The sequence below is a fragment of the Mchenga conophoros genome, linkage group LG22 (genome assembly GCF_057382185.1).
Source record: "Mchenga conophoros isolate Kocher_MC1m ecotype Shallow Benthic linkage group LG22, M_conophoros_male_GT1.1, whole genome shotgun sequence".
NCBI lineage: Eukaryota > Metazoa > Chordata > Actinopteri > Cichliformes > Cichlidae > Mchenga > Mchenga conophoros.
Window position 1 is genome coordinate 2,502,372 of NC_140546.1, and position 14,121 is coordinate 2,516,492.

The 14,121-nt window shown below is 40.5% G+C and overlaps 1 protein-coding gene across 1 annotated transcript; it reads left to right on the forward strand.

The window, feature by feature from the left end:
- The first annotated feature begins 60 nt into the window (after nt 1-60).
- Nucleotides 61-8,977, forward strand: LOC146548506 (uncharacterized). The gene is made up of 8 exons (XM_085263511.1): nt 61-127; nt 4,056-4,285; nt 5,340-5,456; nt 6,016-6,105; nt 6,191-6,253; nt 6,509-6,648; nt 7,125-7,231; nt 7,960-8,977. Exons 2-8 carry the CDS (start codon nt 4,162-4,164, stop codon nt 8,078-8,080), a joined length of 762 nt encoding a protein of 253 aa, XP_085119637.1. The 5' UTR covers nt 61-127; nt 4,056-4,161; the 3' UTR covers nt 8,081-8,977.
- Nucleotides 8,978-14,121: the final 5,144 nt, after the last annotated feature.

The window sequence follows — 14,121 nt, forward strand, 5'->3', positions numbered from 1 at the left end:
TCGCAGAGAGAGAGAGAGAGCGTCGCCCTGTAACCATGGCAACCGTAACGCTGCCGCCTGGAACGAAAGAACGTAGCTGTCAAACAAACCCAAACAGTCCTGACCCGCGACAAAATGAAACAGGAAAGTACCGCAGTGTAATCCATTTATTTCAACAAAGTAACTGTATTCTGAATACCACCTTTTTAAACGGTAACTGTAACGGAATACAGTTACTCATATTTTGTATTTTAAATACGTAACGGCGGCACATGTATTCCGTTACTCCCCAACACTGACTATAAGTATGTACAGGCTATGAACAGGAAATAAATATGAAATAAAAAACTATACAGAAATCTGAGATATACAGTTATACAGAAATGTGAACTATGCAAGTTATAAACAGTTGTAGGATTAAAGATTATCGTATGTACAGGATGATTATTTACACAGAACTATACAGTAGTGCAGTTAAGATAAGTGAGATATGTGGATTAGTTGAGTATCTGAGGCTGAGACCACAGGACTGTAAAACATGATTGTTGGGCTGAACAGTCATTTAAGATTAGCTAGTAAATAACAATTAGCTAACGTTGGTCATGAGACTAAAGTCATCTCACTGTGTAATGTAAATATAATATGGCCAATATCCAAAAGTTGCTTCTGTTCATCTGGACGTTTTCAGGGGGAGAAACGTTTCGTCATCATCAGGTGACGTCTTCAGTCTCAGCTGACTGCAGGTTTCAATCTTATAAACAGGACATCTGCATAATGACTGAAACCAGCCCACTGAGGGAACAATGGATGGTAATCATGGCCATTGATCGGTGGGTTTTGGTCAGTGGTTGTTGATCAATGGTCATGAGAATTTGCATAATTATGATTAAGGAACCTAACCTAACTTAAGGACCTCCCAGCCCCTTGTTCCTTCAGTGGGCTGGTTTCAGTCATTATGCAGATGTCCTGTTTATAAGATTGAAACCTGCAGTCAGCTGAGACTGAAGACGTCACCTGATGATGACGAAACGTTTCCCCCCCTGAAAACGTCCAGATGAACAGAAGCAACTTTTGGAGATTTACTTTCCTGGAGGGATGAGCATCAAGACGAAATATGGCCAATATTATAGTTATTATATTAATCATTATTAGTTATTACAGCAGTGAACTTGAACTCGTGTCAAACACTGAGCTTCAGTAAAGATTCAAGTTGCAGTTATTTATATTTCCTATCACCTTAACTCTTCACTCAAAGACGAGTACCTTTGACAGTGCATATATAGATGTATTATATATAAGAGACAAATATTGTTCGTTTAATATGTTGGCATTACTAAATTTGGCTCAGTGCTTACATATATGTGTAAAAAGCAAACTTATGAGCTGTGATAACTGTGTCTGATAGAATGAAGAGTCGACTGATATATGAAATATTCCTTTATTGGGTGAGAAAATCAGACCATGTCATAACTGCTGTAAGTCACACAGAATAGATATCAGAGCCTTAAACAGGCTGACGTCTGCTAAATGGGTCAAACTGGGCAGACAGTACACAAACACACACTTTTGACAGTTTAATCTTCGGCCGCTCCGCTTCTGCCGCTTTGTTCTACAAAATTATCCACACCCACCGCCGCGCTATGAATTGTGGGATATGTTGAGCCATGTAGGATAGACAGACCCATCCTTAAAATTCAGGGAAATGAAGGACGCATTTCGAGCAGCCTTTGAATTGGGACAGCCTTCATCTCGTCGCTGTGACGTAATCGGCCTTAAATGAGGCCTTTAAGGCTGCAGGCCCTGAATTGTGTTACAGCTGCTGTGATGACTGCATTTATCCACTTGGAGCTCTGATGATGATGACAGCTTATCACGAGTGTCCTCCCCACAAACCACTGAAACAGCCAGCAGGACGAACATCTGCTGATCTGCTTGTATCTGTGGCCTCTGTGCAGCAGACAGGCTCGGTGTGAGGGCGGTCGGATCGGCTTCACATTTATGCTGATTAAAAACGCTCAGACTTAAAAAATCTCAGTTACTTAAGATGAGAAGCAGGAGCGTAACACAGAGCTCTGGGTCCTGTGCACCAGCAGCCTCTGTGGGCCCCTTCCCTTCCTGACTGCACTAAAACAAAATCGTTCTACAGCAGTGTGATCATCTTGCAGATCAACTGGATGATTTAGAGCTAACAAAGCTAAGTAAACACATCCATCACCACAGAAGTGACTGCCTATAAATGTATTTTAAATCGAGGTATTTCAAAATGCTGTTTCATCTTCATGAAACACGCCGACTTCCTCCACGTGCCTCTCTTACCTCAAAGCACAGCGGTGAAGAAACACTGGCTGTGTCTGATGCAGGGTCAGAGAAGACGGCCGTGTTCATGTTCACAGACGGATTCTTCTTCGTTTACACGATGGAGCTTTAACCTGCACGTGTGGACGTCTCGCTGAGACGCTGATTTCTGGAAGTCTTTCTGAGCGCGTGCACAGAATCATATTTTTAATTCAGCTGAAGATTGCAAACATCCACTTTCATTTAATGACATTATGAACTGTAGATGAGACATTCAGTGTTGTGATGTTGTAAGAGAAATATGTGTTTATGAGCTTTACAAATCAATGCATTCTGTTTGTATTTACATGTGTCCCAGCTGTTCGTGCAGTTATAACTGCAGCTGGAGCTACGACCGATCTGACATCATCATCACTTTCATGGCATCATATTTGATCAGCATCAGTGGATTTACAAGCATAGAGACCGGACAGTATGTTAGCATCAGTAGGAAAGAAAAACAGACTGGAAACCTTTAAGCAGTGAGTCAGTGAGTCTGTGCTCACTCTCATACGTCCTCAAAGCTTCTTCATGTAAACAGGAAGCAAAGCTGCATCACTGAGAGCAGCATGAGTACAGAACAACACTGTGTCTACCAGGTACTGTTTCTCAGGTTGGGGAAACCTGCAGTCAGCTGAGACTGAAGAAGGATGATGATGATGATGATGAAATGTTTCTCCCACTGAACATGTCATCTACCAGTGTTAGCACTGCACAGCTGTCTCAGTCTGTCTTCCTGTGTCTATTTATACTTTTTCCTTCATTTTGTTGCATTTCGTGGATTCTGTTACTTTGAATCTGAAACTTTGTTTTGCTTCAGTTTTGGATTAAATTTGGACTTTAATCAGCCAAATCAACAGCTCACCTATTCTCTATTCTCACGTGGTTCTATCAGGCATTTCAGGACTTTCACTTAACCTTGGGCCTTCTGTCCTGAGCTGCAGCTCTGTGAGTAAGACAGGCACGAACATCAGCCAGCGTTTCGTTTGCAACAGGTAATAAAAACCTGGTGCAGCCATCGTCTCTCAGGATCAGCAGTATTTGGCTGCTTCACTCACTCTGTGATTCGATGACACCGAGAGCTTCATTACCTCCAACTCCTCCTTCAGTGCAGAGAGAAACATCTCTGGACCTCTGAGTGATTTTGATACCAGGGATTCGCCCCCTGCTGGCCAATGAAAGAAACGCAGGCACTTCCACTTTGGCTTCACTTTTCAATCACAGAAAATAGATCCATGTTTTACACAGTTGATTCATATTTCTGTTTTCCTCAAAGTATTGACAGCAGTGCAGTGAAAGCATGCAGCTTGTTCTGCATGTCGTCTTCAGGAAAGATCACAGAGCGACCAAAATAGCAACGAATACAACTCATAACATGTGAAATAACAACGTCTGGCCTGATGGTGGCAGTACTAGAAACACGAGGATCACAGCATCATCATGATGGACCGACTGAGAGATGATCTAATATGAAGTAACACATCTAATCTTGGACAGTTTAACAGTTTGTTTCTTTAAAGTGCAGCAGAAATAAATCTGTAAGTGACAAAGTGACTTTTCCTTCAATCTGAGCTGTGAACGTGTGTTTGTGAAAAATGAAGTTCTTCTTGTTCCAATGCTTTAATAGTTGATCTCAGTGACTTTACAAATATAAAAACTGAACTGCGTTCTGCACGGAGGAGTTTGTGGTTTGTCTTTCTTTGCTACTTCCTTGAAGCTTCTTCCTGTACAAAAGCAGGAAGAAGGCTGGCCAGAGTGACAGCAGTGTGCGGACAGGATGTCACTGTAGTACTGCACACCTGTTAGAGTACAGCTTAAACTCCTGCTCAGCGTCTCCATCCTCTCACGATGTCCTCAGATATTTATGCTGAACCAGATCTATCAAAGAAGGTGAGATACAGCAGAAAGGAGGACGGAGCAGAGTGGGAGCAGAGGGAGGTGGATATCTACGAGAGTGCAGATGCAGCAGGAGGTGAGTGAACCGTAATAACATTTCATTTCTGGTTTGTTACAGTTAAGTTTTCACAAACTGCCATCAAACGTCAAACTTTTTACCTGACTCGCTGTTTCCTGTGATGTACGATTATTTCCTCTTACTGACTTTGAAACAGACGCTCTGCACAGAAAACAGATTTGGACACTTAAAGGGACCAAGGAGGCTCTTTTACTCCCTGACTTGTATATTTAAATGTGCTATTGTTACATTTTCATTTGTAAAAATAAACAGTGAATCGTGGATAACAGCCCAGATTCAAAGATATCCTGAAGTACACGCTGCTTTACAAACGCGTGAGCAGTGCAGAGAGGAAGGCTGTGGGCGAGCGTTTGGATGCTGTTTCTAACCCAGTTACACAAATATCATCTACCTGGTCCTTTAAAGGGAAGCTGCAATATCAGGAAATACATCAGTTCAAAAGCACACGTGTGTCAAATTTTTACCATGAAAATGAGAGAAAAATGCATTTAAAGACATGAGAACATTTCTGAATGTGTGTCGTAGATGAACACATCAGTCTCATGGTATGTTAAAGACATATTTAACTAATATATGATCTCATCCATAACCCCGTTCTGTTGCTGTAGTCACGTAAAGCGTTTGGACACTTGAGGGTTAAACACAATGCGGATGTCATATTTTGGTGTCTGACTCTTGTGGAGATGAGCTCATGAAACCACAGGTCTATTAAAGACAGAGTGACAGGAAATAACAAACAGCTCTACCACCTGAGCCACAGTCAGGTGGTAGAGCTGATCAGCTGATAGGAAGGTTGGTGGTTCGATCCCCTCCAGTCTGCATGCCAAATATCCTTGGGCAAGATACTAACCCCAAGTTGCCCTCCGATGTGTTCATCAGATTGTGAATGTAGTTTAGTTTGCACTTGTGTTTAGAAGTGCTTGTATGAGTGGGTGTGAATGGGTGAATGAGGCATGCTGTATCAGCGCTGTGAGTACTCCGGGAGAGTAGAAGAGTGTTGTATAACAATCGGTCCATTTACCAAACCAACATCCACACTGCTTTCTAACAGGACCACAGACTCTGAATCCTCCTTCAGTCCTGAAGGGCTCTTTCAGATGTGCTACACTGGGTCTAAGAGTGCTGTGCCTCCTGATGTTAGCTGGGATCATCATCCTGTCCATATGCTGTAAGATAAGATACAACCTCTGAACTTCTCCTGCAAATGAATGTATGACTGATACTGAATCCCAGCAGCCAACAAACATGCAGCTTCACAACCAGAATGTGTCCTTCTGCCACAGCAAATACAGGAAGTACCTGATCACATGGAAACACCTTTGATATGAGGAAGTGTTGAAGCCTCAGAGCAGCTTTGACTGAATGTAAAAAGACATATTTTCAGTGAGAACAGGCACATGTCACATGAGTCAGAATCTATTCTTTCAAAGCATATAGATAACATCTCTGACTACAGGTGTAGAAATGCTGTTTGACTCTTCACCTTCTTCCTCCACACTGAAGCACAATTATTCTGAATCTTGTCAGTGGTTTTTGTTCACAGTTGATACGTATTTAGCTCATCAGATTTCCTGTAGTTCTAACACCTCCACCCACAGGACATGTTAAAGAACAATGGCTGCAAGTTTCTGACTCTTATTGATATTTGACAAAGCAGAGGAAGAAGATTATTTCTGTTCAACGTTTCACTCATTTTATTTTATTTTGCTTTCACTGAAATATTTCAGATGCTTTGAACAAGAGTGAATTCAACAAACTTCAAATCAAACACAATAAACTGAACCACAGTTACAACGAGCTACAGACTGAACATCAAGGTAAGAAAGTTTTTAAAATTAACAAGAAAATACTAATGTCAGATAAAATTTATATTTACATTTTTTAACATGTTTTTTTCTACAGAAACAAAACGACTCAACAGTCAGTTACAGGAAGAAGTGAAGAAGCTGAAGGAGAAGATAGAAGGTAATAAAGTTTGAATAACTGATAGAAAACATCAGTGTTACACAGTGATAACCTGATTGTGTCTTTGTTTTGAATCCTACATGTTTGATGCTGTGTAACAGTTTCTCTGTATAAATGTAAGTTTCAGTTCATTATGAATAAGAGAGAAAACCTGAGTTTAAATGAAGCATTTACAGGGAAAATGACAGGAACCAAAGATTAATGTGATACAACAGGACACAAAGTCTGACTTTAAAACATGTGTTTGACTTTAAGAGAAGTGTCCTGATCGATGGACGAGATTTGGAAGCAGCTGTTACTTTAAATCCACTGAGAGTAAAACTTGGTCTGAGAGCAGGAGAGCCTGTCAGGATAAAGGAGCTGATCTGGTGATGATAAACAGCAAAGAGGAACAGGTGGGTGTGTTTGTTCATGTCTGTGTGATCTTTGATGGAGCTGACAGTCATCTGTTACTTGTGTCTTTGACCTGCTGTCAGTCTGTGACCTGCTTCCTGTCTCCACTCTGATGGATTTCTTGGATTCTCCTTTTTTGTTGCAGACACATTCAAACGTAAAGTTTTTACACATTTGACAAACATTTAATTTACACAGAAATGTTATAAAATGAGAGAAATCCTCATAATCCAGATTATTTTTCTGATTCAATCCAACTGAATCAAATGATTTGTTAACACTGATTCCACTGCAACACTGACTGAGCTACAGGAGGAGCTGATATTCATTGATTCTTTGGCTCTTTCTGATTTCTGCACAATGGAAGAAAAGTTTCATCACAGTTATTCTTCCTTCAGACATGTTCACAAGATGATGTCACTACAACAGAAGTGCTGAATTATGACTGGAGACAATATTTGTGTCTCTTCTCAAACAGGAATTTATCAGTAAATTTGGAGGATACTCTTGGATTGGTCTGAGATCCAAACAGACATCAGGAGGATATAAATGGGAATGGGTGGACGGATCAGCGCTGACAGAAACGTGAGACATTAGTTTGTTTCTATTCCAGAGTTATTATTTAGAAGTGAAACACTGATGTTTTGGAAGATAGATCAGCAATACATGAGCTGAGCTATTTTCCAACAGCCCCACAAACTGAATGTAAAGAAAAGCAGAAATCCTCCTTTGAATGAACAGCTGTGCTTGAACTCTCTTCATCTGCAGTCTGTGATGACGTTCAGTTACAACAAGTCAGTTTGAAGGAATCAGGATTGAAACATGTTCAAAGCAGCGACCGACACATTTCACTTTGTTCAATTTGTCTTCATGTTTTTGTGCTGTAATGTTTCTTTTCTCACAGAACAAAAAGTGTTTCAGAGAATTCCTGTCTCTTCTTCTTTGGTGTTTGTAAAACTTCAGAACATATGAAGGAAGAAGCTTCAGTAAATATGACCTGATAGACACACATTTCAAAGTGATGTCTGTAAACAGCTGACAAAACAGTTTCAAACAGCAGAAAGTCAGCTCTGACTTCTTTTTATTCTCCATTTTTACAGCAGGAAGATTTCATATTCATCAAAGCTTGAAAGCTGTTTTAGTGTGCATGATGATTCTCAGAGAAAAGTCTAAAGGAGGGAAAGTGGGCGAGAAACCTGGGAAAGAAATACAGCAAATATTGGAAATATTCCAAAAGAGACGCATATTTATATGAATGTGACAATAGTTATGAGTTTAGTCCAGTTTCATATCAGATTTGATCTCTCTGACAGGTTCTGGGCACCAGGACATGAGAATTCCCGTCCTGGTTACTATGGAGTCTGCTGTGACAGTGATGGGAGAGTGACACAGTTACATTATTCTTATTCAAAGACCTTCATCTGTGAGAAATGAGTTTGGTGCTTTGATGTAAATGTTTGAATAATCCAACCAAAGACACCTCACTATGAAATGTCCTGCATGAGCCTCAGACTCAGCTTACAGTCTTTACTTGTTCATTCTGCATCATATATTGATTACATATATTGTCCCTCTGTGCTCTGTGCTGTACAGTAAGGTTGGAAGTCATCCACACAAAACCTTGAAGTACTTCATTACTCTGTAGTTCCAGCAAATTGTTCTAATAAAAGTCAAAGTGCAGCTTGTCTTTACTTTGGTTTACTTGGTTTATTCATCAGCCTGTTGGTCCTAAAACTACAGTAAATGTCTTCTTCAGTTTCTCTCAAACAGCTGAAAGTGGCTGCTTCTTTTTATAGTTAAAAAATAGGAACTTTAAAAAGAGATTGAAATGCAGAAAAAGCATGTTCGGCAAATCTAAATTTAATTCTTTATTAAATTTAGATTTAATATTGCATTCAATATGGAAGTTGTTTTTCAATTTTTTTGTAAGATGGATATGGAAGCCAAATATTTCGCATGAGGTTTTTTGTCTTGATGACTTTGTATAGTTGTTGTTGTACTACAGCATTAGGTCAGACCACAAGTGTGTTGTTCTTTTACAATAAACAGCAACAATCAGAAAGTGTGTTTGGATTGACAACAACTGTGATGACACATTATAACCTGTTATTAAAGTTCTGCCCCTGCTTTGATCAAATGTGGGTTACTGCTGGTTAGTTAGTGTGACTTCATACAAACCTGTGTGTTACACCAGTGGAAGAAGCTTTTCCTTCATCAGTCTTCTTGTTTCTTACTATAGGGCTGAACAGCTACACTAACACTCTCTGGCTCTATGCTGCCCCCCTGTGGTCACAGTTGTAGTCAGTGTTGGTATGAAATGTTTGAAAGCTTCAGCACCACAGACAGCTGCAGGCAGCTCCACCCTCTCTGTACTATGTCTTTCTTAGATGTGAATAAGAAAATAAAAACAGTGGAAGAAAACTATAAAAGGTCTATTCAAATATGAAATAGACTCAGCGGTCTGCAGCATCAGAAGTGACACAAACAGGTGCTGAGATGAAGTGAACATAGAGCAGCATCATTATTTTTCAGACTAGTGGATTTTCAATAATACATACAAATATTTAGATGTTTATTTCACTACATGTTCACCACACACACACACACACACACACACACACACACACACACACACACACAGACGTACAGACACACACACACACACACACATATACACATATATATACATTAGTGGTGCAGCGGATCACGGTTGATCCATAATCCGAACTGATCCCACTCCACGGTTCGGCACGCACGTGATCCAAAGATTTGAAAAAGAAGGAAAAAAACTTTGTGTATGATGTGCGTTGTCAGTCTTTCTGGACCCACACCAATTCACATACTAACAGATCGAGACCGAGGACGCTATAACCAAAGGTGAGCTCTGGCCCAGGGCTCACCTTTCCCTGGGCTTAAATCTCCTTAATTACTGACGTGAGTCAGCTGTGTAAAAGGGAAAGGTGGCACCTCAGGCAGAAGAGGTAGTGTGACACGCCCACACAGGCACCTTCAGGAAGAGAGAGGCCCTGCTAGGGCCGTAACAAAAGATAATCGATTTAACTGTCCAGGGAGTGAACGCTGGAGAGCGGGATGGATGGAAGTGCCCGGCGGAGAATGGTGTGCATCAAACAACCTGGCACTTAACACCATCAAGACGAAGGAACTCATCCTGGACTTCAGGTGGAACAGAAGTGCCCCTGCCCCCCTGCATATCAACAGAGAATGTATCGTGTGAGTGGAGTCCTTCAAATTCCTTGGCGTCCACATCTCTGCAGACCTCTCCTGGGCAGCTAACACCAGGGCCCTAGTCAAGGAAGCCTAGCAGCGGCCACTCTTCCTAAGGGAGCTCAGGACGGAGCAACTAAACACCCCGTGTTTGGTGACCTACAGATCCACCATCGAGAGCCTGCTGACCTATGCAGTGACAGTGTGGCACGCCAGCTGCACGGAGGCAAACAAGACATCTTTTCAACCTAATGCCCTCTATAGATCCATAAGGGCCACAACAAACAAACTCAGGGATTCTTCTTCCCCCAAAGCCATCACCATACTCAACACAAACTTGTACAAAAGTAATCTGCTCTGAAATATCATCACTTCTCTGCCTGTCTGTCTGTCTCTGTGTCAGCACTGTACTGTGTATTTATATTTATAGTAAGTGTATAGTTAAATTATTGTATAGTTTTTATGATATGCTATAACCCCTAACCCCTAGGTTAACCCTTTGCTTTGCCTTCTGACAATAGGTCACAACATGGTCAAAGGTCACACATTAGTACAGCAAATAGTACAGTTTTTTGTGATAACCTTATGATATACATGTGAATAATACTTGACCTAACTACATCAAATATATGGGTTAATTGCATTATAAACACTCCAGTGTAGGTTAATAGCAATATTAACAACAGCTCCCCAAAAATGAAGCCAAAACGTCTCTATCGCCCCCTGGTGACTGGCTGCTGTATAGGTCATAAACCCCGCCTCCTCCCTCTTAGCGGATGGGACTGGGGTCAGACTAAAATAAATTAATTCTCCACAGATAATATTTTCCAGAGATTCTTTTTTTTGTTATCAATAGTTCTCATCACGCCGATTTATGTCCAACGGTCTCCTTTCCCATAAGTTTGATTCTACTTCCTACCACAGTGATGTTAAATTGGGGTGTAACGTCATCATAACAGCTTTGACTGGCAGCTGCAGTCACGGAGAAACTTGCGTATCTCTGTTCGGGAATAGCAGATAGAGCGTAAGCTCTGAAAGGCGGGCCAGCGTTCATGCTACGAAAACACGACCGACTGTTTTAACCTGACAGCCTGAGGTGTTCTTCAGTAAACTGGACTACCGACAGAAGGACCCGAGGCCCCGCTGCACGTTTTCGGTAAGTTAAACGTGTTTGTAAGCTAATCTGTAACTACCGTCCTTAGCTAGCTCCTGAGACCTAGCTAGCTAAGATGAGCACTTAGCTATTTGGAAACTTGTTTTGCAAAGTTCGTTTAGCTAATCTGTGCAGGTGAATGAATTTACCCTGACTAAAGAAATCAAGACGGGCTGCTCAGTCACTGTTACTGTACTTTTATTACAAGTGTTTTACTGTAAAAGCAACAGGCTGCATCCTGCTTCAGCTCCTGTGCAGAGCTGATTATTAAATATGTGCAAACAACAGCATGTTTTCAGTCTCCACATGTGTAAAGACAGTAACACCATTTTTTAAGCTTGTATTTCAGTACCTCCTCATTAATCTGTAACGATGGATTAAACTGTAGAACTGAAAAAATGTAAGAGAAGAGCTTCAGATCCTGAGTGTGTGGGACAGAGAAGGATCAGCTTTATTTCAGATTTGAGAGTAGGGCTGGGCGATATATCGAGTTTTTTTTTAAATATCGATATATTTTCATACAAGATATAAGATGTGACAATATCCTTTTTTATCGATATAGTCTGTTACATTATAATTATACTTGTGGAGCCGCAAGTTTGCCTCCCTTCCGTCCACTTTTGTCTCTACGCAAGGTTACTCGGCCTCGCCTCTCCTTCACTGAACACGACTCCCCCTCCCCCATAGCTTCACCTGCAGGCAACTACAAGATGAACACGGCAAATATCGAGCTACCGCGGATCGCCCAGTGTTGCCAACTCCTCAGTAAGGAAAATCGCTGTCCTAAAAGTCGCTAGAAGTCGCTAAATGAAGTCATCGCCTAATTTGCATAACTGGTCATGCTAATGTAATTGTAACCTATGTTGTTGGAGAGAGAAATAACATCGTGGAAGAGACATAAAGTGAGTAAAAAACGTCCTAAATGCATTTAGAGTTTATTTAGAACTACAAATTACATTTCTTTTAGCAATTATTGCTTTTTTTAATGCCACAATTCCAACCCTGCTCCTTTACCCGGGCTTGGACCGGCAAAAGTGACCCGAAATAGGCACTCTGGTGGAGTTACTTTGTGTGTGTGTTTATAAGTAGTTTTAAACCTTGTGATCCACAAAACAACATAAGAGTAAAAGAGTAAAAGAAGAACTGACTGCGTTACAGCACCCGCTGCTTTTTGAGAGTAAAAGCGATACGTGCTTTCACGTCTTTTTTAGCGACTTTATTTTAGAAAAAAAGTTGATTTCCTCGTGTCAGCATTGTTCCCACATCATCATAACTAATGTTGTTCCAGGTTCAACATTGCAAGTGACCAATCACCTTCTTGTGACGTCATTCCTTTGCGACTTCGAAATACCCGCCTTCGAGTATTTCGAAATACAAGTGAAGAAGCGAAAAACCGCCGCCTGTCCGCCGAATTTGAAGTCAATTTAGGATACTTTCCTTTAATAAACGGTAAGCATTATACATATGTTCCTCACTTGGCTTGCTGTTTGTTTGCTAGCGATAGGCTACTTGACAACAGCATTAGCTAACCAGTGTTCTCTAGACCAGCGTTCCCCAACTTTTTGGGTGTTTCGTGGCCCGGGGGTTGGGTCAGGCAAAATTGCAGTAGCTTCCCTGATCATTTTACAAACATAAGTGAAGAGAATCTGGACTAAAAGGCCTAGACTTATGGTTGTGTGCTGAATCTATGACTCAAACTATCACCTGGAAACATAATTAACTGGTCCATAGCTGTGAAACTGGACATGAGTTCTTGATTCTATGGAGATTAACAGTAATCCAGAAATTTACAAATTTGTCCTGGGACATCGCGTAAATGTTGTCCCTGGGACATCGCGTAAATGTTGTCCCTGGGACATCGTGTAGATGTTGTCCCTGGGACATCATGTTAAAGTTGCCAGAGACATACCATATGAAAGTTTAGCTTCTTTTAGCCCCTGTTTGTTTTATATTATTTTATATATATATATATATATATATATATATATATATATATATATGTATATATATATATATATATATATATATATATATATATATATATATATATATATATAATATTTACATTGTATTGCAAAAAACCCCAAAACAAGTTAAAATGAATTAATGAATATTGACTAATTAAACCTTCGTTATTTTTCCACCAGAAATGGACGACATAATTAGAAGAAGTGTTCTGAATGACGAAAAAAAAAGAACTGGAAAAGACACACAACTTTGTGTGCATGTGTCACAATGCCAGGAGGACCCATTCAGTGTTGTGTTAGAAAAATTGAACTCATTAACCCTTCATGGACATTATAAATGTTTAAATGTTGCCTCAGGTAAAGACAGGAAAAGAGACTATTACAAATTCAAGTGCAGCTTGTCTTTACTTTGCTTTACTTGGTTTATTCATCAGCCTGTTGGTCCTAAAACTTCAGTAAATATCTTCTTCAGTTTCTCTCAAACAGCTGAAAGTTGCTGCTTCTTACTTTTAGCTACAAATCAGGAACCAAGAGACTGAAACCAGCACAAATTCAGTTTGTCAAACTTACAACGTGTGAATAAGTGAAGATGAATCCGTTTAAAACAACTTTCCTTCTTCTTCTTCACTTACATCAAAACACAACTTTACCTTCCTGCTTAGTTTGCAGCGAGCTGCCTGCACAGCGTTAACACACTGAAGGTCAAAGTTCATTTCAGCATGGCAGAAAGGAAAAGTCCAGAAACAACAACCCTCACAGTGGACACGGTTAAAGTCTGTTGATGACTCTGAACGTGACTCGGGTCTTTTTGTAATGTGGGCCTTAGTCGTCTTCATGAATCAGACAGTTTCAGAGCCAGTTTCCATGTGACACACTTCCTGCTTTGGACCCTTTACCTGCAGCCTGTATGTGTCCACATGTGATTGGTGCAAAGCTCTTAACTAATGACCACAGACCCTGGTTGTGTTTCACTTCAGATGATTTTCAGCATTTCATTGAATTCTAACTGCATCAAAGACATTTCAGCGTTTCAATTCATCAAAATGACTTCAGATCTTGTTGCATGCTGTGAGTTTCTCTGCTGGTAAACTCGAAATAACTGAAGTTCACACTGACGCCATATTTCCTGC